We start from the raw sequence: 24,852 nt of genomic DNA, 5'->3' as shown, positions 1-24,852 counted from the left end.
TTGGCAAAAATGGCAAAAAAGATTTTTTGACCCAGTTTTTGACCATTAAAACAAATTACCTTGACCTTTGACCTTGGTACTTTTAAGTAGCATTTATGCTCCTTTTCAAGAATATATATTGTTTGTAGGTACTTTTATTTGAAATCAATTGAAAAAATTGACCGATCCTATCAAAATAGCATTAAAAAACAGTTTTTGGGCCACAGCTCTTACAATTTTGAAAATGTTGAATGGACATTAATACTGTTTTTGAAGAGCTCATTATTTTTAACATTTTTGTCATTTACAGTAGACCTCTATCTGTAACGGTTTGTGACATATTCGCAAAAAACTGCAAAAAAAATCACCAAAAATACCTGTTTTGGGGCTATAACATTAAAATGCTACATCAAAACGATTAGTTTTCTGATACCAAATGTAGATCTTATTTAGATACACATTTTATGTGTCCATCATTTTCTTCTATCTGTAACGGTTTCGGAGTCCATCTCATAACAAGGCCACCCCGTGCAGATCCGGGTGTTAAAATAATAGGCCTGCAGCAGCGCTCAGCTTGTCGTATAAGGCGACTAAATAGTGCTCAGAAACCTAGCCGGGGGCTAGGCGCTCTGCCCACAGAGCAACTGGGATGTGTGCCCCAGGTGGTGGAATGGGTACTCCTGGCGTGTTACATGCTGGGGTTGTCAGGCTATAATACGGAAAACCTGACCGCAAACCATAGTGGTGCACCGTGTTGGGAAAGATGCCACGTTCCTCGCACGTTAAAGAACCCTGCTGTGGTATTCGATAGGAGAAGGAACCTTTGCGCTCCGCCACAGGAGGCTAAATTGCCCGACCTTACCCATCCCCCCCCTTTTCCAGTGGCAATCAGAATTTGTGGACCCTATTATCCTTGTGTCCCATCCTTTTTTTTCCTTTTTTTTTTCATTTCATGTTCATTTTATCATCCTTTTCATGTTCATCGTCTGAATATAGCTGAAATATTGCTGCTCGGACGTTAAACCCCAACAAACAAACAAACATACATAACAAGGCCAATGTCAAATTTCAAAGTGACCTTTGACCTTTAACCCTTGACATTTTTAACATACAATATATCATCTAAGATCAACAGTGAAGGTCCCAATTCTGTACGACTTACGGTTTTAAAGTTAGGTGACCAACCCACTTATAAGTCGCGAAATCACGTAACCAGGGAAACCTCAAATCTTTATGAAATCTTGTCAAATAGTACTGCCCCTTGTTTTTGAACAAGTGGAGCTTTCGGTTTGTGTGTATCTAAAACGGTTTAAGAAATTTTCCCAAAATTAGTTTTTTTTCGCTACGGGGCAGATAACTCTGGAACGACAAATGATCACGTCTCTCAGGGTGAATTCCAAAGTCTTATCTCAGATTGCAAAAGATGGTCAAAATCTTGTCGCGATGTGATTTAAATGAGAAGCGTGGGAATTGGGTGGCAGAAATAAAAAAGAATAATAATAATCAGAAGAAATACAAGGTCTTCCCACTGAAATGGGAAAGACCTTAATAACCAATAACGACAATCAACCACTGGACTACAGGTTACTTGCTTGGGTACATTAAGTATATGTCGGGGTTAAAAATGTTTGAGGGCGCTCAACCCTCCCCTAAGCTGGGACAGTGGTGGGAAATTACAACAATGAAACGAACTATACAAATCTGTTGAATTTGGATTCAACTCTTGAGATCGATACAAAATACAAACACTTTTTACTAATAGGACAAAGACAAGATGTATCCACATCGAAAGAGTACTCGCTTTTTTCTGTAAGCTAGTTCAAAACCCAAAAGCAACTGATAAGCACACTTTGTTCGCTCAAACGCGCCCAACATGATTTAGTGAAAATATATCATATAATGTCTAAGTAAAACACTGTAAATGCCAAGACAAAAAGCAATGTCGTTCACACGACACATTAATATAATAATGTTACGTGGGATTCGTTAATCTTGAACTTTGTGAAAGAACTATTATACGCCACCTGCATACTAAAAACATGGAATAGAGTACCCTCGTAAAGAACTTATCAATTCATCATACATTGTCTGTATGTTAAAAAAAAAACAGGAAAAATGTTTATAATGCCAAAACTGTAAAAGTAATGACAGGGAGTAAGACGAAATTGAATAGAGTTAATTTATATTTAATTTATTAACAAGAGAGTCAATGTTAGAACCAATAAAAACATAATGCAATAATACGGTGAAGAAAACACTTACGGATAAGTTTATTTAAATATTTTCCATGACTAAAAGGATTCTGTTTTAAAGTTTTATTTATTACATAACCATAAAAACTAGGATTTGCAATTCTTTTTTTTTTATTTATTTAATTACGATAAGTACAACCAAATTTCAACATCAAATCTTGATATTTATGGAAGACTTTAGTAAAACTCGTTAATTTATGGAAACGAAAACCTTGACTCGACGATTTACCGGCAATACAGATATTTCGTTCATTAAAATCTAAAACATCGCTATAAACACGGACATATCGAACTAGTTGAGAATTATACACACCATATGAAGGAGTCAAAGGAACGTCCCTGTAAAGGAAGGGAAAATTAACAATTGGAAACGAAAAATCGTGTGGTAAATTTTAGTTTTGAGTTGACCTTGTGACATTTGAAACATCCAAATTCAGAAAAGGACAATTGAAACGGTCCTTATCAGTTTTAGTTTAAGTCTATTTCAGCAGTGTATTTAAAACAAGTGCTATCTTTAAAAAAAAAAAGAGATAGCCGACGAAGTAAAATTTGTTCTTTTTACTTATAATTTTATACATTTCATTCTTGAAATAACACATGGTACGCAATTTCAATTTCCGTTGCAGTTTTTTTTCGAATGCCACTAAATTATCAGTATTTTTTCAATCGGGAAATTGAATTTCGATCAGGTGACTTGCGTTTCCATGGGAGAGCGTCTTTAAGGTCAAAGGGTAAAAAGCGAAACTATACCGACTACGTCGGAAAAAAAGTCAGGAGCGGGTTTCAGTAGTAATTAAGCAGAAATCATTTGGTTTAATGTAGGTCAGATTTCTACCAAGGAGGCTATTCAAATTATTCAATAGCCTACCTAGATTTGTATTGAAATTTCAACGAGCTGTAATCTATCTCATTGCTTTACATCATGTTCTGAGAATGAGCATTTTCAAACTTTATTCTATAAGACTTTGAGATAAAGGGGATGGGTTGTCTTCAAGAATTGTTTTAAATAGTCCTGTTCTCCAAACAGTGTCGAATACTAACCTGGGATCAATGACTGCAAAGACTTTCTTGCGACTCACTTTCTTATTATTAAAGTGAAGATATTATCAGCAGTTCGACTTTCCTTTTGTTTGTTTGTTTGTTTTTTTTTTTCATTAATGAAATTTAGTATTCTGCTAAAGATTACTTGATGAAAGAATTGAAAAAAGTAAAAAAAATAAATAAAAATAGTGATTCTATGTTTTCCTCACTACAAGGCAGATTTTTATATAAAAATATTGATTTCGGTTTCTGCTGAATAAATAAAAAAAAAATGCCCTTGTGCAAAAAAAATCAACCATCAAATCCCAGCCCCTCAGTAAACAAATGGCCGGTGCCTTATAATTTGAGCAGCGTCATTTATACTGCCAGTACAAGCCAGCATATTAAATACTAAATAAGTACTATGTAAAAAAGAAAGACAACTCCGGTATTGTATACATTAAGACATTCTTGTTGGTATATAAGTATAGGCATCCTCCCAAGTCAGGGTTTTGAGTCCACCTTCGCTCTCGATGGTGGACTTGGGAGGATGAAATATAGTAGTATTTTTATAAACACTAATATGATTGGTTTAGTAGACTGGAATCAGAATCAGAACTTATTTTTGGTTCAAAATCCGCGCAACTGAATTACAATAAATCAATACGTAATAACAAAGCATGTTTGAATAATACTAATAATATACACAAATATAAAATTATATACACAAATATAAAATTACACGCCTAAAAAATCCTCATAAATTTCAAATGAAATATTATAAATTAACTCTCATATTCATCACAAGTGAATATAAAAGATGAATTCATTATTTAATTGACTAAATGAAGGGTCAATTCATATTTCTTACAATTAGATACTGGTAATTTTAAACGTACTATGACAAAATGATACTCATCTTTAACACTCAAAGTACATACATGTTCGACTCTACACGTTATAGATCAAGGAAAACGTCTCAAATTCGATATAATTCAGTTATTAATGTTATTTTCTACATAAATAAATCACGAAAAACTAATAATAGTGTCGGTAAGGTTTGAGAGATTTCTGTTTGATATTGAAACCAGTTTTCTAGAGGTAGGGGTAATATTTTTCGCTTTTTTAACATTCCTTCTTGAAAATTAGTTTTTCATAGTTTATTTATGTAGAAAATTAAATTATATATCGAATGATATCAAATTTTGTATAGGGGAAAATCAAAATCCGATATTTATGACTACGAAAATCGCCACAAGTCATCAAAAGAACCCCATAAGTATTAATTGTGATGAAATCTAAATAGAAAATGCCAAATAAGTCATTCTTAAGTGAAGCATATATATACTGTAGATGTATTGAAATTGAAAAATATGTCAATTTAATTGTTTTTTTTTGGTGGGGTATGGTTACATTTTTTTTATTTTACTCCAAAACCCGAAGCCTTGGTACCATTTTAAAGCTGAGACATTAGGCTACATGATGATACCTGCATGTATTTAGTTTCTTCCTACATACTGTCCTAGGAAGACTTGGACGCTTGAACAATTGAGTCACAAAATTCTTGGCTTTTTGACCCAGTGGATACAAATATAGGCTTATACTGAAAAAGAATCCGAGGATATTCTTTGGCGACACATTGATTTGTAAATGGGAGGTATGAAGGTACCTGAAAATCACCATGAAGTTAATGAGCGGGTGTGGACCTTACAACCCATGGACTAATGTTTTTTTTATTGAAAAAAAAATGAGTTGAAGAGAGTTACCCCTAAATCTGAAAATGCCAAGTTGGAGAAGAGTCACGGACAACCAGTCGGACCCAGAGGGCGGAAGACCTGTGTGATTTAGTTTGCCAAATAGTGTATGCGTTTTAAAGTCAAATGGGTGTGGTTTGGTGAAAATCCAAAGGTGAAGTGCAAATTTAATAATTGATAATGTTAGAGTTTTAGTTACCAAAGGTGTATGCTTTTTTTGAATGCCGAAAAGTTTACGCCAGGCCAAAAAGTGTGTGTAAATTTAAACTGCCTTGTCTAGCCGGGCGTATTTCCCGGATTTTACCGTGCTAGCACACGACGTTAGTACGCAGTTGTAATAACGCCACACGAGACCGTTTCAGCTCATGCTTCTGGTGAATAGTTAGACCAAATTTTTTTAATAAGTTTGGAAACGCGGATCAGCGTATGAATGAATACGAGATAGTAAGGTCTCCAGTATAGGTGTTTATAATATATCCTGTGTTATTTTAACACCAATAAACAAACCCATTAAACATTTTTTACTGTGAACTTACATGTTGATAAATTTGGTTTGAATTAACAACGATATATAATTAAGCCGAAAAATTCAGTCTTTATATTACGTTCCCTACGATCACTCCTCGAGAGTAGAAGAGAAACGGATATGGAGAGAGACTGGATTATTCGGGTTATGATCAAATTAAAAATAGTTCAGCTCTAACCTCTTATCAGTACATATCGTTCATTTCTATGCAGTCATTCACTGTCGATTATTCAAGTTGCTTACAAACGCTTTATTCTTCGACGAACAATGAACCATTTGATGATGAGTACCAACTGAAAGGGTTGTCTTCAGATAAGTCATGCAAGCCCGAGCTTATCAAATATTTACCAAAATGGGGTAGTGCATCCGATCAAGAAACTCATATTAGAAAAGGGATTCCAGGCTATTATTTGCCTCACGTTTTTTTTGCCATATTTTTAAACAAAAGGGTAGCACACGCCCGGACCCATCCTGATGTATTACCCATTCTTTGTATTAGACCAACATGCTGGTCAACAGTTTGACCTCAATAACGGAGAATGTTTAACCTGGTTCCTAATGTAGTTCCCTGGTCAATATCATAAGCGACCGGTCGCTACTTAAAACAAACAAAAAAAAAAAAAAAAAACCATACACGTTTTTTTTTGCTTGTATAAGAAGTCTACATTAAAAGATAAAACGGTCGGTTAGCATTAAATTTATGTCATATTACCCAGTTTCCGATTCAAACAGAGGGGCTCATTACAATTGATTGACTACATGTAGGTCATAAACATTATCAGGACCCTGATATCTTTATATAGCCATTGCTAGTTGTTTAATCTAGTTCCGGGTAATTGCAAACATTTGGGTCATCCCGGTTCCGAAAGAGAACGCAATCATAACGAGGGGACCAAGATTTTAGCAGAAGTCACCCGATTTTAGAGCATATCGCATTCGTGCCATTTCGGATGTTGAAAGTAAGCCAAAACCAAAGACAGAGAATATTTGACGATTAGCGACTTCGAAAACTTCAGTCTTTGATTTTCCGAGGAACCCCTGCTGCCAGCACTCCTTTTCACTGTGTCTGGATCCCCCTGAATACAAATGTATAGTACATTCTCTGAATAGTTGTTGATGTGCTATTTGAAAGAACATTTATTATAGATAAAGTGATAAGTTTCATAAATCCAGGGATTAATTATTTTCTTTTGTATTCATTAGATTTTGTGTGCATCTAATAACATATTTATGTGTAATTGCAACCCCCTTCAAATTAACAAAAATAATAGTTTCAGGACCGTTATTCATCATGCATCATTTTGCTGTTCATATTTGACTGATAGTTTTGAGTAAGGAATAAAGGTTAGAACACGCAATTATCATTTCTGTAATTTTCCGGCTGTTATCTCTTAATTGAGAATAAAAAGGATGAGAGAAAAAGGCTATTTGTTGCCAGTTCACATTAAGAAAATGATAAAAAGACAGGGAATCCCAGAATAGCACAAGACAAGTAAAATATTGTAGTACTTTCATATCCCGAAAAATCACCATGCACTAAGGGTTGACCATGTTTTTTCATTCACCATCTGAAAATTGAAAGTAAAGGAAGTTATGCATTTGATTTTGTTCCGCATTCAGTGGATTTTGAAGTATTTTAAAAATTTTATTGACTATGTATTTTCAAGAATAAAAAAAAATTAAACTTCATATTTAAAAAACTTTAATCCTTTAATAATCTGAGAGAGAAAAATCATCATAACAAATTTTGTCAGTAAACCAATATATGAATATTGGGTACATGATTGGTCAACCTAATGCAGGAAAATAGAAAACTACTATTTTCCTTATAAGGGCAAAGTGGCCGAATTTCCCGACCGTCCGAACATCTTCGGTTTTAACGTGCGCACGAAATTGTTAAAATATATAAGGGATGAAATGTGTTCTGGCATTTTCATAAAATCAATGACACATTACTCGATATCCTTTGCAAATGACATTTACTTTCTAACGTCTGAGCATCAATCAAGTACTGGTGTAAAATTTCAGTATGTATGCTATATAGAAATGCAGGTGCAGAAAAGTGTCTATTTGGTTGAAAATAATTTCCTGATTTGCTTAAATTGTTGAAATACTAACAAGCAGTTGTTGTTGCCGATCCTCCGGTATGCAACCATTACCATCGATATCGATCATTTCCATCGCTTGACGGAGGTGACATTGATAGTCACTACTTCTCTGCTGAACAAATTCAGTTGACTACTGATTGTCTCGGAGTCCGAATAATGTGTCGGATTTAAGTGACAGGCTTAAATCGACGGGGCCGTCGTTTCTACAGGCTACATTACACCCGTCGGACTTGTAAACAAATCCATGACATTGAACTGATGTTACAGAAGTATTGTTTGGAAGTGTTTCAACTCAAGTCCTGCAAAAAAGGCAGGACTTGAACTAGTGTCAATTTGACTTACCATACGGCCATGTCATACAGTATGGTTTACCAAATTTCACACAAAAGGAAAAGCCACTTTACATTTCTTTGACGACCGTTACCATTTCAAATACTTAATTAGCAATCAAGAAATTAAAGATCAGTTGTTAAATATTTGTTGTGTGCAGATGTCTGATACTATACTTAGTTACTTAAATAAATAACAAACCAGATGATCACCAGGACATGTTTATTATAAATTCCAGCACATAAATAAAGAATCGGTACAAGAAACGGAAGCGTTTTACTCTGTCAGTTTGCTGTTTTTTTGCTGCTCAATCAATAAAAACAGCTAAGATAGACATGATAAGAGCACAGAAGACAAACAGTAGTTGTAATATTCATCACTGTCGAACAAATCTCAATAATTCCGCCCCTTGAGTGAGAACTAATTGACGGTATAGTAAAGGCAGTTTTTGGTAATTATTTGTCAAACTCTGTCAGACCCGTGGTAGTTATACAGCTTTACATCATAGTTGTGTTAAAGTAATGGGTAAATTTACTTAACCCTGGTGTTATATCTATCACTTTGTATTCTATAATAATAGGAATTTCAATAGATAAAAGTTAATAATGATGGAATGGATTTATTTGAAGTGCACTTATCACTGTAATTATCCAGCGAAGCCATTTGGTTACCATCATTAGGGAACAACGGCCAGCGAACAGAATGACCACAAAGGATTTTTATAAGAGGGGTAATTACGAAGAAAAATATTCGGCTAATCATGCTCCTTTGAGATACACATTCAAAGAACTAGTGGATTAAAGTTCTCGTATTATCTGGCACCTGTTGATCTCATGTATATTTAGTAAGCAAACTTGAACTGTAAAATTAAGATGCACTTGTTTTTGAAAAGGACTAGAAAAAGATTAGAAACACGTGGCTAAAAAAATATCTGGTCACTAATTAACTGCTAATCTGTTCTTATGAGCTCTGACGTGTGTGAACCATCTACCTCGACAGATCAGCCAGATGTACAATATAGCAGGAAAACACCAAAACAAATCTGTTTATGTATCGTGGAAAAATTAAATATGATATTCCTTGTATTCTTCATTTGTTATCTGTCTTGGAGTATACCTGCTAATTACGGATTATTTACATCTGGACCTTCCCACTTCAATATTTCTACAGAATATGACAGTAAGAGATACAAGGTAAGCATCCTTGTTCCGAACACTCAACTTTTATAGAACATTTTTATCATATATGCCAGATTTAGTAATTATAACTGTATGCATATGATGAAAATTCGTACGGGTGAAATATCAGTGTCTGGCCAGGAAAATATGGTACTGTCAAAATCTGTTAGGTGGCAATACCCAGGTACAAATACAAAGCAGTAAGACCATGCAGGAATCCCAAATGACCAAGACACATGTAATATCAGTAGTATAGAGGATACCGTTACAATATTAGCTAAGTTATGACTTCAATATTCCCGAGCATATATTCCTTAACCAAGTGCATTTACAGACATACTCGGGGTTATATTAAAAAAGGAAAAATGTTTCTCTCCGAAAATCGACATGATAATAAAAACATAACTTTATAACTTGAATTAATTATTAGTAATATACTGGAATGTTAGTCATTTACTTCGAATGCCTTGTGCAACCTAAACATATATTAGAAGGTATGTTCGGTATATCTTGCAGAGCATGTAAACTGTAAACAGAAGATAAAAAAGGGACACAGAGCTGTCAAATATGATGTGCATGAACAAGTCTTAAAGCTTTTCCCTTAAATTTTATTTTGAAAAAAAAATAATGATGAAATTAGTTAAAAAGCCTGATATACATCTTGTTTATACAATTTTCATGCTAGGAAGTCGAGGGCGATATTCTTTCTTGAGTGTAGTGAATCCAGTATACACTTTCAACTGTAGGCAATATGTATATAATACTAGGGGGTTACAATCTCAATTAAAAAAAGAAAACACGCGTTGAAGCAACTTATCCCTAGTCCGAAACGTATTTGTGGCCGTACTTTGTTTTCTTTAAGACGCGTTTGTATTCAATTTGTATAATAACTAAATTGTCTTATTGGTTAAATTTTGAAAATAAAGTTTTAGTTTCCCAAATACATTACTATCATAACTTATTGTAACTTTTTTTATTAGATCTTTCACTGCTCTTTACATGTACATTGTATTATATCAACTATTAGCGGATTATTGATTTTTGTAACACATAAAGTTAACTATATATGTAATAAAAATCCATCTTTTCATTAAATAGGACTGCATGAAATAAATGTTCGGGTCGCTCTGTTATGTGTCATTAGTTGCCTGTTTTTAATTCCTGGATCCACCCCGCCAACAATGATATATACATTTGTTCACACATCATATACATATTCGTCTAATAGTGGATTTACGCGAAATGTGCTTCTTTCGTTTATCACAACTTTTCTTTGCCCTCCATACACTTAATTTGATTAATTTTCGGTGGGAATTGATTATTGTGAATTCTACTTGTATAAGCTTGACTTTACCTTCTTGTTAAGCTTCTTTCAGCCAGAGGGGGGGGGGGGCGGCATGGGTGCAAGTTGCACCCACCATTAGCTTAAAATATTCAAAATTCCCAAAGAAAATCAGCTAAAATTGGATGTGCATTCACTTTGAAAGATGGAACTGTTACAGTATACAAGTACAACCCCTTTCAAAATATCTGGCTACGGCATTGTTTCTATATATACTGCACTTTCAGTCGATGTCCGACTTGCCGAGACTTCCAGCAGCCTATATGTGATTAAAGTATTTGATGTCGAGGGAAATGTCACATTCTAAAGTCTTTGTATGAAACAACATCCATTTCTAAACCGCTGAATAGTTTTCAGATATGTAGCGATGCACGTGTTCGCTTCCTAATAACTTCGTGAGATTTTGTTTTAAAAGGAAATAGACATTAGTACAGAAAATATAATTTCATTTCACAAAAAAGCAAACAATGAATGCAGGAAGAAGCAGTTATTATCAACTTTTTTTAAAAAAAATTTTCGAACGTTATTCTATAACTTACCATGATGTTTAGAGATGCAGCATGGAATCTATTGTTGTTTGACATTCAGAGCGGATATTAAATCAAAAGTCTTTTGATTGATATGATTGGAAACCTAAGCACCGTAAAATAAATAGCTGTAACATTCAATTTGAAAATGAAAAATGCGTGTAACTATGACCAAGAACTATAAAGTAAAGGAAAGATTCGTGTATTTTCTTAGAAGCTCTAGCTACTTAAAAATAGATCGAAAGGTATTATTTTTTTTAATTTCAATATTGAGATCACGTCGATTAGAGAAAAATGGTGCACGAAAGCACTCACTCTTCCTTTCGTCCAACAACCCTGGTTTGTAATGCATACTGATTTTAAATAGAAAATGAACTTGTTTGATGAAACATTAATTTATTATGTCTCGGAAAAGACGGAATGACTATTTTCATCAATATTAAAGCGGCTTCGAAAAAAAATGTACTATTGATTAAAGCTTACGCTTCCCCGGGACGTGGAACAAGTTTTCCGTGCGCTTTTTGTTAATCGCCAAGAAATACAAGTTTTTGTCTTTTTTAACCACGAAGAGGACCATTTTACCGAAAGTGTTAGCAGAAACGAACTCAATCTCTCCCTAAATTTGCCCCTCCTTTACATACATGTATTCAAAATCCCGATCAGCAGTTTTCGTGAAGATCTGTTCCATTTTGTTTTACTTTGAAAAAAAAGAAATCTTCTAAGTTTGGTTGACCATATTTGTTAAAATGGCGACATTTCACGAAATAAAATATGAATCTCTGTTAAATACAACAGCAAATCTGTCAGTCTGCTATAGAAATGCAATCCAATCAGGCCCAGCGGTTTTGTCGATTCCGCGCGGACATTTTCATGATACATTAAGAGCAGGAGAGATTAATATGTATGCTATAGACTCTTAGTTGCCCGACACCTCTTCGTCAGCGACCCAATTTATGTCTCAACTCTGTGTAAATATGTTTATGGCACAACCTTACTTAACAGACCACTGATTATCATAAAACACCTACCTACTACAAGATCATCTTGTGTGGTTCCTGGAGACCGTCTGTTGAGATATAGAATCAAAAAAACGCATATCATTCTTTATTGATAGCTACCTAATCACAAATAACACTAACTTCTTTTTTATCAAAACAAATGATAAAAAAGAATTAGAAAGTTCAATCCGGTAATTGCAGACAAAAAGAATCATTTTCTTGAGTTTGTATATCATGATCAAATAACTCGACGTGATTCATCAATGTATTACAAACTAGAACATTTAATCATAATTAATGGCTATGCACCTTTGTTATAGGGAAGAGCAACAAGTAGGTTCGATTTATCTTAGTATGGTTATGAGCAAGGATGGGATATAACAATCAGATCTGGTGTTACACTCGAATAGAGACGCAATCTGTTTTACGATGCTGCAGCGAGGGATGGCCATTCATCTTCGTTTTGGTATTAAAGAGTGGGAATATGTTTAATGCCTTGTTGTCTGGTACTGTACCACATACACCTGCACACCCAAATACAATTCATCAACGGCAAACTTTTTTGTACCTTAGCTCTAAAATAAATAACCTATGAATTTAATTTTCAACATTACATTAGTCTTTTTTATTTCTTAGTTACTCTTTCACTACTTATTTAAAGGGTGTTTTTTTCACAATTTTTTCAAAGCAAACGAACAGTGAAAAGTTGTTGCAGGTTCAAAAATGCAGTCAGCATTCAAAGTTGTCGCGTCTAATTTGTACCATGCGGACAGATTGATTTCTCTTGTTGAACTCTGTAACTTACTAGCAAAAGAAATACATAAAGAAAAACAGTGGACGAGTATTCTTCCCAATAACAAAAATAATGTTCACATGATATCATTGTATAAAAAGTGGCTATGAAATATTGAGAGCAATTTGATATGATCTCTTGTCACTCATCAGAGATGCTCTCTCAGCTTGTCTTGGTCTTATCTGTATGAATCTTTTGATATTTCTATAAAACACTGAACTGTTGATACTATCAAGATTCGCATGTGGAGGCGCGTGTCATTCGGAACACTTATTTCTCTTTGAAGTATATCGTTGATATAGGTTTCTACGATGCCAACATCAATCTCGCTTGTTTTAGACGGAAAAGAGCACGTGAAAATGTTTGATAAGAAATTGGCGTAATGATTCATGTGTATTCTAACATCCTGATTGTTAATATAGATAATTGCAAAGAATGATAGTAATTAGAAATTAGCCGAATATTTAACATGTCTTTGTCTTATTCCGTGGGGTGTTCGAAACTTATAACGTGAAGCCAAACTCTACTTTAAGCAAACTGTGATGAACGTTACCAGTATTGGGATATGACAACAGAATTATAATTCATGCTATGTATGTTGATTTCATTTCGATACATTTTAGAAGGATTGGATAAGTCTAACAGAATCGTTAGACTTTGATAGGTAACTGGATCCAAAGAAATGTGATGACAGAATAAACTCTTCCATAGGATCAAATAACCGGGGCAATGGTTTGTTATTCAAGCCAAGCCGAGTACATCCGTAACATAATTCCCTTTTTACGTAGGAAACATGAAGAGTAAATATATATGATACAAGCAAAGCAACAATCAAATTTCCTTGAGTGATGGATGTGTAACTTTTGTATATATATATATATATAGAGAGAGAGAGAGAGAGAGAGAGAGAGAGAGAGGTCTGAAAAATTCCCAACGTTGTTAGAACTGTCAAATTTGCGATGCAAATTTTTGGTCGTTCCCTCCGCGGGACTCGAACTCGTACCGCTGTGACATCTATGGCAACACCGCCTGCACAAAGTCCAGCGCCCTAGACACTCGGCCAGCTAGGCTATATTAAAATCTAGCTTTCGCTGGCCAGGTCATTCCTCCTCGTAGGATTAATCTAGGGCTGTAACTTAGTACACGATGTATGGTAGTACGGGACAGTTCATTTAGATGTTATTATGTATGATAAAGGATCAAATACATATATATAAACGTCTCAGAATGTGACGACTCTATTCGCTACACTGCTCCATCGGATCAAATTGATGCAGGGAAGAAAAAGTAAACGTGGACTTTGTTCAGGCGGTGTTGCCATAGATGTCACAGCGGTACAAGTTCGAGTCCCGCGGAGGGAACGACCAAAAATTTGCATCGCAAATTTGACAGTTCTAACATCGTTGGGAATTTTTCAGACCTTTCTATAATTCTAGGCAGTTCATCCAATATCATGTGTAACATGATTGTTTCTTTTTTGTTGGGGCGATTACATCTCCTATAATTTCTCTGTGTGATACAGAACTTGAACCATACTATATCTTTAGTTTTTTAGTTACTCCTTTTTAATTTGTAAAACCAGTTAGAAGTAACATTTTGGTAATGTCAGTACTATTTTAAAGCTTTGTAATATAAGGTTGTTTAATTTATGATAATTCGCTTTCTGGTTTTGAATGGTACCTTGAAAGATAATATTATATCCCGGTATATCTTAGTCTATTGTCTATACCTTTTGCTAGAACATACTAGTGTGATTGATGATTTTTCGGATCAATTAGAGACTGTTGGTTTTCGGTTACTACACTATTTTTGCCACATTATAAAAATAAAGCTGGGGATGTTCGCTATCCATTAAATTTTACCTACTGTCTGTTGAATAATCATAGTTTATTCTGCTTTGGTACTTATAAAGAAACATTAAAAACGTGTTAATGTCCTTTTATGTTTCAGACTGAGGATGCCAATTCAACTGAGAAGAAAACAAATGGACGATTGCTATTTAATTTAACGGGATTTTCATACGATTATTCAAGAAATTTAGACAATATGACTGCGGATAGCATTAAATATGATAATTACAGGAAAAGACACCATGGAAGAAAGAAGAAGAGTAAAAAACGGAGGAAGATGAAGAAATCGAAAGAAAGTTCACATGAAAGTATAAAATCTAATAAGAATAAGAAACGGCGTAAGAATAAGAAATGTAAAAGTTGTCCGCGACGGAAGAAAATAAGACAGAAAATGCTTAAATTAGAACCTACAACAATAAGACATATAATAGAACGCGTAGCAGAGGAGGCATTACAGAAAGGAGCAGGGTCAATGGATTTTGGTTTGGAATACAACCCATTCGACACGAGTAAAGGTAGTTTTCAATAATGACCAACATTGTGAGCATAGCTAATTTGAAACTAGTTTATATACATTAGCAGCCATCAAAAGAAACGCACCGAAACAAGTTAATATTTCTTATGTTTGGATTGGTGCGTTTGGTATGAACAACATTATATTCTGTCGAAATGAAACAATTTTGGATTTTCATTCATGACATTTTTGAAAAAAAAATCACTCAAAATTAAAATTGCTTCATTATGTACAATTTCATGAAAGGTATATACACGTAGGAGAATGGAAGAGTTTGTATGTCAAAGTTCAAGGTCACACACACTTTATTTGAAGATAATAGTTTGGGGGGTTTTCGTGGAGCACTAACTACCAATTTTCTGTTTTCAAGGATTGATTTAAATTGCTTTGTGCTCCAATGATTACTTTATGCATAATAAAATTTATGGTTTTGTATTTTCATCCCAGTGTGATTTAAAAGCTTTTCCATATTTTCAGGCGAAAATATGTATTAAGTTCTTAGTTAGATCAAGAATTCCACCATAGTAAAAATTTCAATATTTTTGAAGAAACATTGGTATCGAGAGTTCTTTCTAATTGTATTTTGTTGCAAAGATAATAAAGTTTGATATGAAGAAAACATCAAAGAAGTAAGATCTATCAAAATATTTGTTGTAACTTTTAAACTGATAAGATATCATATATCATGGTACAATATACCAAGACAGACTGGTTCTGTTTGTACTGCCATGCAACAACTTTTGGTTTTTATTATTTTTTTTAAATGAAATAGCATACAATTTCTTCTTGTGTTTTGTTCATTAGTTGATAAGGATGGTGATCCACCAGCATTTTCGTACATTTTTGTCTTAATATGTATCATATTGATCTATGTTACGGATTGTAAATATTTTTTTCTGAATAAAAATCGGATTAATTGGTAACATTAAGAATAGAATTTGATAAAACTTCTTTCCAGGCATAATTCATGAACAAGTTATGTTAAAACTCCGTTAATTTCATTTTTGTCGAATTTTTACCTAATGTGATTTGGGTGCTCGTTCACATTCCAGTCAGGGGAGTTAACCTTTTCTCATTTCCAGTCAGGAAGCTTACTTTTTAGCTCACATGGCCAAGCCATGTAAGCTTTTGCCATCACTTGGCGTCCGTCGTCAAAACTCTCTGAAACTGCGTGACCTATTAGAACCAAACTTGGCGTAAATGTTCCTTGGGGTATCCTGCATAGAAATGATGTGGGGATTTTTTATTCGTCGAAAAACAAGGCCGCCGTTACTAAAAATAGAACATAGGGGTCAGACAGTAGTTTTTCACATATATCTCCAAAACCGATAGGTTTAGCTAAGTCTGACACAGGTAAAAGTGTTCAGCATAATGAAATCCATCATTGGTCAAATTTTGGTTTTAATCCGTTAAGCCATGTTAGAGTTATTGCCCTTTTTCAACGATTTTTGCTATTTTTAATGTTTTTCTTTCAAAAATCTTCTCCTCTGACATTATTTGATCAATTGGAAACAATTTGGTATGGATGATCATTGGTGTATCCTGCATAGAACTGATGTGGGAATTTTTGATCTCACGAAAAACATGGCCGCTGTTATTAAAAGTAGAACATAGGGGTCAGACAGTAATTTTTCGCATATATCTCCAAAACCGTTAGTTTAGCCAAATACTTTCAATAGCTGAAATGATCCTTATTTTTAGGACCACAAAAATCTTCAGGGATAAAAGTTGTCAGACGACTCCTTCTAAGAGTTTTTGCCACTGAAAGGGGAAAAATAATGAAAACAGTGATAGATTAAAAGAAACTTTCAATTGTTGAAATGATCCTTATTATAAGTCCTACCAAAAACTTCAAAATTGTTGGACAACTTCTTGTTAAATTTATTGCCTTTGAAAGGCAAAATTTAACTAGGTGAGCCATTCAGGCTCCAGTGAGCCTCTTGTTCTCATTAGTCGGAGCTAATTTTTTTGTTTTTTCCAGTCGGAGGAGCTTTTGTCCTTCTTTTTAAATAGTTATTGGGTTTGTAAGACTATGTGTTTCTCTATAACTTCAAATATGGGCTGTTGTAAAACTGGTGAATACAAATTGGATTTTGTCTTCATTCTATACTGAAGAGAGAAACTTCGCTAGATACACATTCTACAAATGATATGTGTGATAAAATCCCCAAAACTGATTGATTTTTGTTTGTAACCCAGAAGAAGAAAAAAATAAGAGTGGCGCAACTGTTACTGTTACTTTTTAACTGTTACTTAAGTCGTGAAGTATTGGATATATATATACTGTAATGCAGCGGTTATACACATTAGAGGATTAAGCTGTACATTTCTCTTCAGGTAACCTTGGTCAGTGGTCATATTGGGGAGAATGTAGTGTCACCTGTAATAGAGGACAAAAAAGTAGGTCAAGAGATTGTGGAATGTCATGCAGAGAGACAGAAACAATGGCTTGCTTTATGCCACAATGCAGGAAAGGTACAAATGCACACTTCCTTACACTGTACGCTATACGTATTATATATATATAATAGGATGTTGTTGCTAGCGCATTACTACATAGACACATAGTATGCGTGGCTAAGATCAACATAAAATGTTGATGCAAAGATGCACACACACACACACACACACACACACATATATATATATATATATATATATATATATATATATATATATATTTAACTCTGTCGAGAAAAAATCCACACTATCCAAAATCTTTCCTGAACCACCTATGCTTGCTTTCAGACAGCCAGTTTGCGTAATCTGTTAGTACTGGCAGAAATATCTATGCCCAGATTGACTCGAGGTGCAAGTCGATCCTTTTTTCATTGATCTCCATAATGTAAGAATTTTGAAAAATATATACTTAATAGCTGATCTGATCCGAAAGAAAGAACATCGTTTAGCTAGATCCTTTGATCTTAGTTTCCGCTATTTAGATGACGTATTGTCGTTAAAAATCCTGGTTTCGGGGATTTGATATATCGCAACTATCCCAAAGAACATGAGATAAAAGATACTACAGACACTGTGAAGTCAGCCTCATATCTAGACATACACTTAGAGATCGATGGTAAAGGAAAAATATTGACCAAACTTTACGACAAATGTGATGACTTTTCATTCAGAATTGTCAACTTTCCTTTCATCTGTGGCAACATCCCTTCAGCACCTGTATATGGAGTTTTCATATCACAACTCGTACGTTATGCCACAGCTTGCCGTAACCAAGCAGACTTTTTTGTATCGCGCTAGATTTCTCTCAATTAGGCTTCTGGATCAGAGTTATGTTGCTACAAGATTGAAGTCTCACTACAGAAGTTTTATGGTCTTCATCATGAACTCGTGGATCGTTACGTACGGTGTATCCATCTACACCTTGAAAACAGATTTGTTCAACGTGTCATAGCTTTCCTTTCCTCTACCCCGGACTTGACATTTTATGAGCAACTCGGCGAGTGTTTCTAGAAAAGCAGAGGACGCTTATGCTACCGGTGCACTTGGTCTATGCCCCAGTTTTTAATGGAACCCGAGTTGCTCATTTACGTTCGTTACTTTGTATGTATTATTTTAGTTACTTTATGTTCTTGCTTTGTTGTCTGTTTTCCATGTCTGGTCTTTGTCCTTGGATTATGTTCTTTTGATTTCCGATAGAATCTTGGTTCCCTTGGTTACTCTTTTACAGGAAAAAAATGTTGGATTTGCTTGTTTTAGTGTCTCAACATAGCTTTACTTCCACAGATTGTCATAAAGTTATGTGCAATGACTTATCTATATAGTGGAACCTAACCAGCACCGCCTATCCTCGTCTCGTGCCACTTCACATGTATTACAATTCAAAATGTCAACAAAGCAGGGTCTCTCGTAAAAACTGATCACAACTTCAATAACAAATATAATTTTTGTAGCAAATATGGTATCAACATACAGGAAAATGATTCCGGAATCGTTAGAAGCGGTTGAATAGCGGTACTCTGCGGTACCGCTGAGTCTCCAACTTTTTGTATGGCACATTGTCCTGACCCTAACCCGACATATCCATATCCAAATAAGAAAGAGGAGGATTGCAGGGTCAGAGGAAATTCGGACTAGATCATAAAATGCTCGTTAAATTTTCTTATGACATCTTTATCGGTATCGTTGTACAATCTTTGACTTCACATATAGATTTTTATATATACACTTGGTGTGGCTGTGTTTATATGCCATTGCAGATCCTCTACTATATGTTACCCGATCAGAGGTTGTCCTATCGAAAGAAAAGCTATCCAGTTTCATCATGTGCTAATGTTCACGCTCTAAATTTCTGAATTTACTTACGAGGAAGTATCACTCGGCTATATTTCTATATAGCCTAGTTGGCCGAGAGGTCTAGAGTGTTGTACGTAATGTACCCGATGTTGCCATAGAAAGGGTTCAAATCCCGCTCAGGGAGCGAATAAACCTACATCGCAAACTTTAAGCCTCGCATCGATTCCTTAGTTGGGGTGTAGCTTAGACTTGATTATAGATACATTTATATATGCATCCTTGTATAAACATTCTATGTCGATCCTCGCTGTGCATGCTATCTATACAGTAATGCAAATGCAGAAAGATGAGTTCGTTAATGAAAACTTTATATTTGTAAAAATAAGTGGTCTATCTAGAGCATCGGACTTGGTGCAAGCGGTGTTGCTAAAGCAAGGGCAGATCTAGATACTTTGAAAGGGTGTGGTGACAGCCGAGATTCCTCAGAAAAAAGGGGGTGCTAGGACATTATTTGCCATTTTTTTTTGTCAATTTAACACGTGGAAATGACAAATTTTCTAATAAAAAGGGGGATGCCAACCTCCTGCACTCCTCCGGATTCGCCACTGCATGATGTCAGATCAGAGAAGGGGTTCGAATCCCGCTGAGGGAGCGACTAAATTTGCATCGTGAATTTGCAGCCATGAGTCGATTCAAGAGTTTGAGTGTAGCTTAGACTCGAGAAATAAATCATCGAAACTTCATATTATCATTGTTTTACCGCCGGCTGGCCATTTATGTCACATTGTTTTACTCCGACCGATAGCAATTGGATTTGAGGGAGACTTGGTCGTCCGTTCACAATTAAAAGCTCTCAGTTCTGCAATGATATTGCCATCGCTGTAAATTCTCTACCGTTACCATTCTGAAAAATATGCGGTGAATCTATCAATATCAGACTATGCACAAACTAAATCCTCAATTTTAACTCAATGACAAATTTGTGAATGAAATTTATGTTCGCCAATAAAATACTAACTTGAGTTAAAGGAATGAGAAAGGTGTTAATTACTTGTACCATAAAGTCATTTAATAAACGTATATATTTTATTAGTCTATAGATATAATTCTGTACAAGTTGAAAGTGATTGTGGTCGATTTTTGTTCAAGTTATAATTTGTCAAACGTATTTTGGACAAATCATGATTTGTGGAGTCAAAATACAAATTTTAATTTGTATGAAATGACGATTGTACACAACCTATGCTACAGTTTTTTATCTGATACCGATAGTCAGTTACTATGATATAGATCAACGACCTGCGCTTGACCATTGGATAATGTTCACCATTGCCAAAAATTTTATATTTTACTCTATTTTGTAGAGACCAAGAAGAACGGAGATAAAGATCCTATGTATTTTAACAGATATCTACCACCATCCACTTCAGTAGAGTACATAAATGAAGGTTTGTATACCTAGTCCTTTATCTGTATCATAGGCAGAAAATTGTCAACAATTTCGTCCTGTTTTGGAATGGTAACTTTCGTGCACTCTATGTGGTGAGCTTCATTTTATCTTATTTTATTTTTTTTTTTTGCAAAATCGCTTCCCGGCTTCTTTAAATTTTTGTTAAGATAATATTAGAGAATGGTAATAGATTACACTATATATGAGCATAAATCTAGCACTTTATAGATCTAGATAAATAAAAGATCAATTATACATTATATGAACTAAAAATGCAAAAAAGTATCAAATACTTGTAAGTGAAGAAAAGAAATACTAAAATGTCAGTAACTCTATAATAAGAACTCAACTCTTCGGGACTTTTGTTGGCCTTAATTGCTGTTAGGGCCATTTCACCATCAATTTAAATTATTATTACTGTTTTAAAGTTATAATACGAACACTACAAAATTCATTATTTTTTGTCTTTCAAGGGCAATAACTTTAATAGGGGGTCATCACACAACCTGGACCCTGCAAAACTTTTGTAGGTCTTGTAATGAAGATCATTCTTGCAATTGAAAGTTTCTTTCTATCTATGACTGTTTTCAAGTACGAAGCTAAAAACCACACAATTCTTCAAGTGCAATACTTCTAATAACGAGTCATCACACAACCTGGACCCCATGACGACTCTTGTAGGCTTTGTTACAAGGATCATCTCAACAAATGAAAAATTGTATCTACGACGGTTTTCAAGTAAGAAATTACAGTGACTTTCCTACAACCATGACACTCTTTTGTTAGCAATCTGCTGAACAATACAAAGGACTGACAAAGCTACTGGGACATTTAAACTGACCAGTGCTATTGAAAGAGTTGATGAATACTCACCTACGAGTCTTTTCATAGCTAGCTCCTATGTTATTTAAAGCTGAAGCAGCTGCTACCTGGGCTATGCTATTTTTCATTGGTGAGGGGAGTTCAAATTTAATAAATTATATTTTGTTTATCGACAACTATTATATAAATACCTCATGGTTTTTGTAGGAATAGGCTACTTGACCCATGTGGTCTAAGTAGCGACAGCGGCCGTTTTGCGCATGATCTGCATATATAATCACAATTTTTGAAGTAGATCAATAAGCCAAGGACGCCGGTGATAATCCATACGGAACTTTGGACAATGTGAGCTAGAAGCTATAACAATTCAACCAATTTCATTAATTTCAAAAGTTTCAAAAGAACAGGCCTGCAGCAGGGCTAAGCTTGTCGTAAAAGGCAACTAAATAGTGCTCAGAACCTTAGCCGGGGGGTAGGGTACTCTACCCATAGAGCAACTGGGATGTGTGCCCCAGATTGTGGAATGGGGTACCCCTGGCGTGTAACATGCTTGGGTTGTCAGGCTATAATACAGAAAACCTGACTGCAAACCATAGTGGTGCACCGTGTTGGGAAAGATGCCACGTTCTTCGCACGTTAAAAAACCCTACTGTGGTATTCTCCCGGAGTAGGAACCATAGGGCTCCGCCACAGGAGGCTAAATTGCCCGACCCTACCCACCTCTCCCTGTTTCCAGTGGCACTAAAAATTTCTCGACCCCACTGTCCTTATGTCCCGTCCCATTTTTCATTTCATCATCATTTCATGTTCATTTTATCATCCACTTCATGTTCATCGCCTGAATATAGCTGAAATGTTGCTGCTCGGGCGTTAAATCCCAATAAACAAAACAAACAAACATTCTTACAGTTTCTATGTCTTTGTTCCTGTCGAATTGTTTTTAGTGTTGCCATTTCTATAATGAACATTTCATGTTCCAAAAATGCACCAAATAACTGTTGTGGTTGCATTTTTCGGAATAATTTCTCAGAATTTCTTCTATCCACAATAATTTCCAAGACTTTCAGTTATTCGGAAACACTTCTTAAGTGCAGTTAAAAAATTAATACCAGCATATTCTCTCAGCTGTTGGTGTTTATTTTTTATCAGAGAAGGGACAGACGCGGATGCACAATTCATTTGAAAAAAAAATCTGTCTTTGAAATTTTGAAATTCTTAAAAACGTGTTAATCTCGGTAGAAGCACTCATCAGTACATATATAAATCCATACTTGGCAAGATGTTTCGATAGTGATACATGTATATCCATCTTATAACTGGAATAGATAACTTGTATACCGACAACTTTTGAAGAAGGGATCTATTTTGAATTTAGCAAGTACATTTTCAGATTGCACATTTTCTTACTAGTGACTTACGTGTATTAGGATACTAAACACATGCAGTTTCTTCTGTGTTTCTGTTAATGATGCAATATTTGACATTTCAGACGTGGACACATGTGAAGAGTGGATAGATTGTAACAATCAGACTATCAAGGCATACCTCAACAAATCCTACCTCCCAGCATGTCCTTGTTACTATCCTCTACATCTAGACTATAACAGTAAAGTTTGGGACAGACAGATACAGAAACATTTCCAGTGGCAAAATATTATCATAACTAATGAGAACATTCAGGCATATAAACCTCAAGCTCAGTATTGCATTAGGTCCAAATTGTACCGAGGAACTAAAACACTTGCTGCTCAATTTTGTTGCTACGACAACACAATGAGACTGATTACTAGAGGGAAAAGTGCTGGCACTCCTAACCTTATATCTCCGGAAATTTCGGAGGAACTTCATCAAAAATTGGATATTAGTCCGTGGATTATTTGTAAAGGAGATTGGACTAAGTATGTGATGTGTTTTTCTCCTGAATTATTTACTCATTTGTTTTATATGTATCATAAATAAATATTTATGTGGACTTTGTTGTCGGCTGTCATCAAATTTGGAAAAAAAATGTCATAGTGACGGCAGCACTTTGCAAACCTTTCCCCCGCAAATATCATACATAAGGCTCTATTTACACGTATTACATAAAAATGGCCCCGGATCTTTAGTATTGTGCTTAGAACGCTTCTTAATCTAACTTTATTTTATGTTACAGATACAATGAAGTTATACGTCCAAACAATGAACTGAGCTGTAGAGATAATCCAAATGAGGAGGAGTTGAAACTTCAAATTTTTCAGGCACAAAACTATTAGTTGATGGTTTATCTGAATTATAGGACAGATAACGTTTTTATTTCACGAGGTTTGCAATTGAAACGTGCCAATACATTTTTCTCTCTCACGCTGAATATGTTGTCTTAATATTTCAAGAAATATCTTGATAAATGAAAATCATTTTATATTGTAATCACCTTGTCCGCCCGTTTGTGATTCTGTCCCTCTGATTTTTTTGCAATTTTCACGGCTTTAAATGAATAGATTGATTTCAAATTTAGTGTGGCTTAATATAGATGAGGCATACATTGCAATCGATTTTTCTGGCCGATACCATCTTTCTGTACGAGTGGGGATATATCTAGCACGACGATACGTACGACGTCATGTATAATTTTAATGTACTGTTTGCCAAAGCAATGAAAATGAAATGGTTTCTCCAGTACGCCGAGTCTGGTATCTTTATGTGGCAATACGGGTAGGCCTCAGTCCGGTCAATGTTTCATTAATAAATTATTGAATTGATCGCTTAACTGGTTTCATTTGCCAGTGCCTTGACCAATTATATTGTTTTATTATTCTTTAATAAATCTGTGTGTTCTGCAGAAATAACATTTAACGGACAGGAATGTATAAAATGACAAATTTGTTTTTGCATAGGGCTTATCATTTTTAGAGTTCTTAATCAATTCTTCTCGTAATGTCTTTCATTAGTTTTAAGCTTTGTTTAAAGGACCCAATGCCCTGTTTAATGTATAGAAGGCAACTTGTGTTTGTATTGTATCAAAACAATTTTAAAAAGTCGTTAGCCATTGTTTTAGATATTTTAAAGATGAATCATTTTTGTTCATGGTATTTATTTTTTTGTGCACATGGCGAGATACATCGACAACATATTTATCTATTCGACATTAAAAAAGTTAATACGAAAGTCCTTTA

At 34.8% G+C, this 24,852-nt stretch overlaps 1 protein-coding gene across 1 annotated transcript; it reads left to right on the top strand.

Annotated features, from left to right (window-relative positions):
- The first annotated feature begins 8,226 nt into the window (after positions 1-8,226).
- Positions 8,227-24,358, top strand: LOC148623981 (isthmin-like). The gene is made up of 6 exons (XM_088566362.1): positions 8,227-9,162; positions 14,758-15,172; positions 17,509-17,646; positions 20,790-20,873; positions 23,187-23,595; positions 23,853-24,358. Exons 1-6 carry the CDS (start codon positions 8,932-8,934, stop codon positions 23,950-23,952), a joined length of 1,377 nt encoding a protein of 458 aa, XP_088422488.1. The 5' UTR covers positions 8,227-8,931; the 3' UTR covers positions 23,953-24,358.
- Positions 24,359-24,852: the final 494 nt, after the last annotated feature.

Source organism: Perna viridis, chromosome 2 (assembly GCF_037379345.1).
Source record: "Perna viridis isolate PV_CMFRI_1.1 ecotype Kerala chromosome 2, ASM3737934v1, whole genome shotgun sequence".
In the NCBI taxonomy this organism is placed as follows: Eukaryota; Metazoa; Mollusca; class Bivalvia; order Mytilida; family Mytilidae; genus Perna; species Perna viridis.
This window is presented reverse-complemented; position numbering and strand designations above follow the sequence as displayed.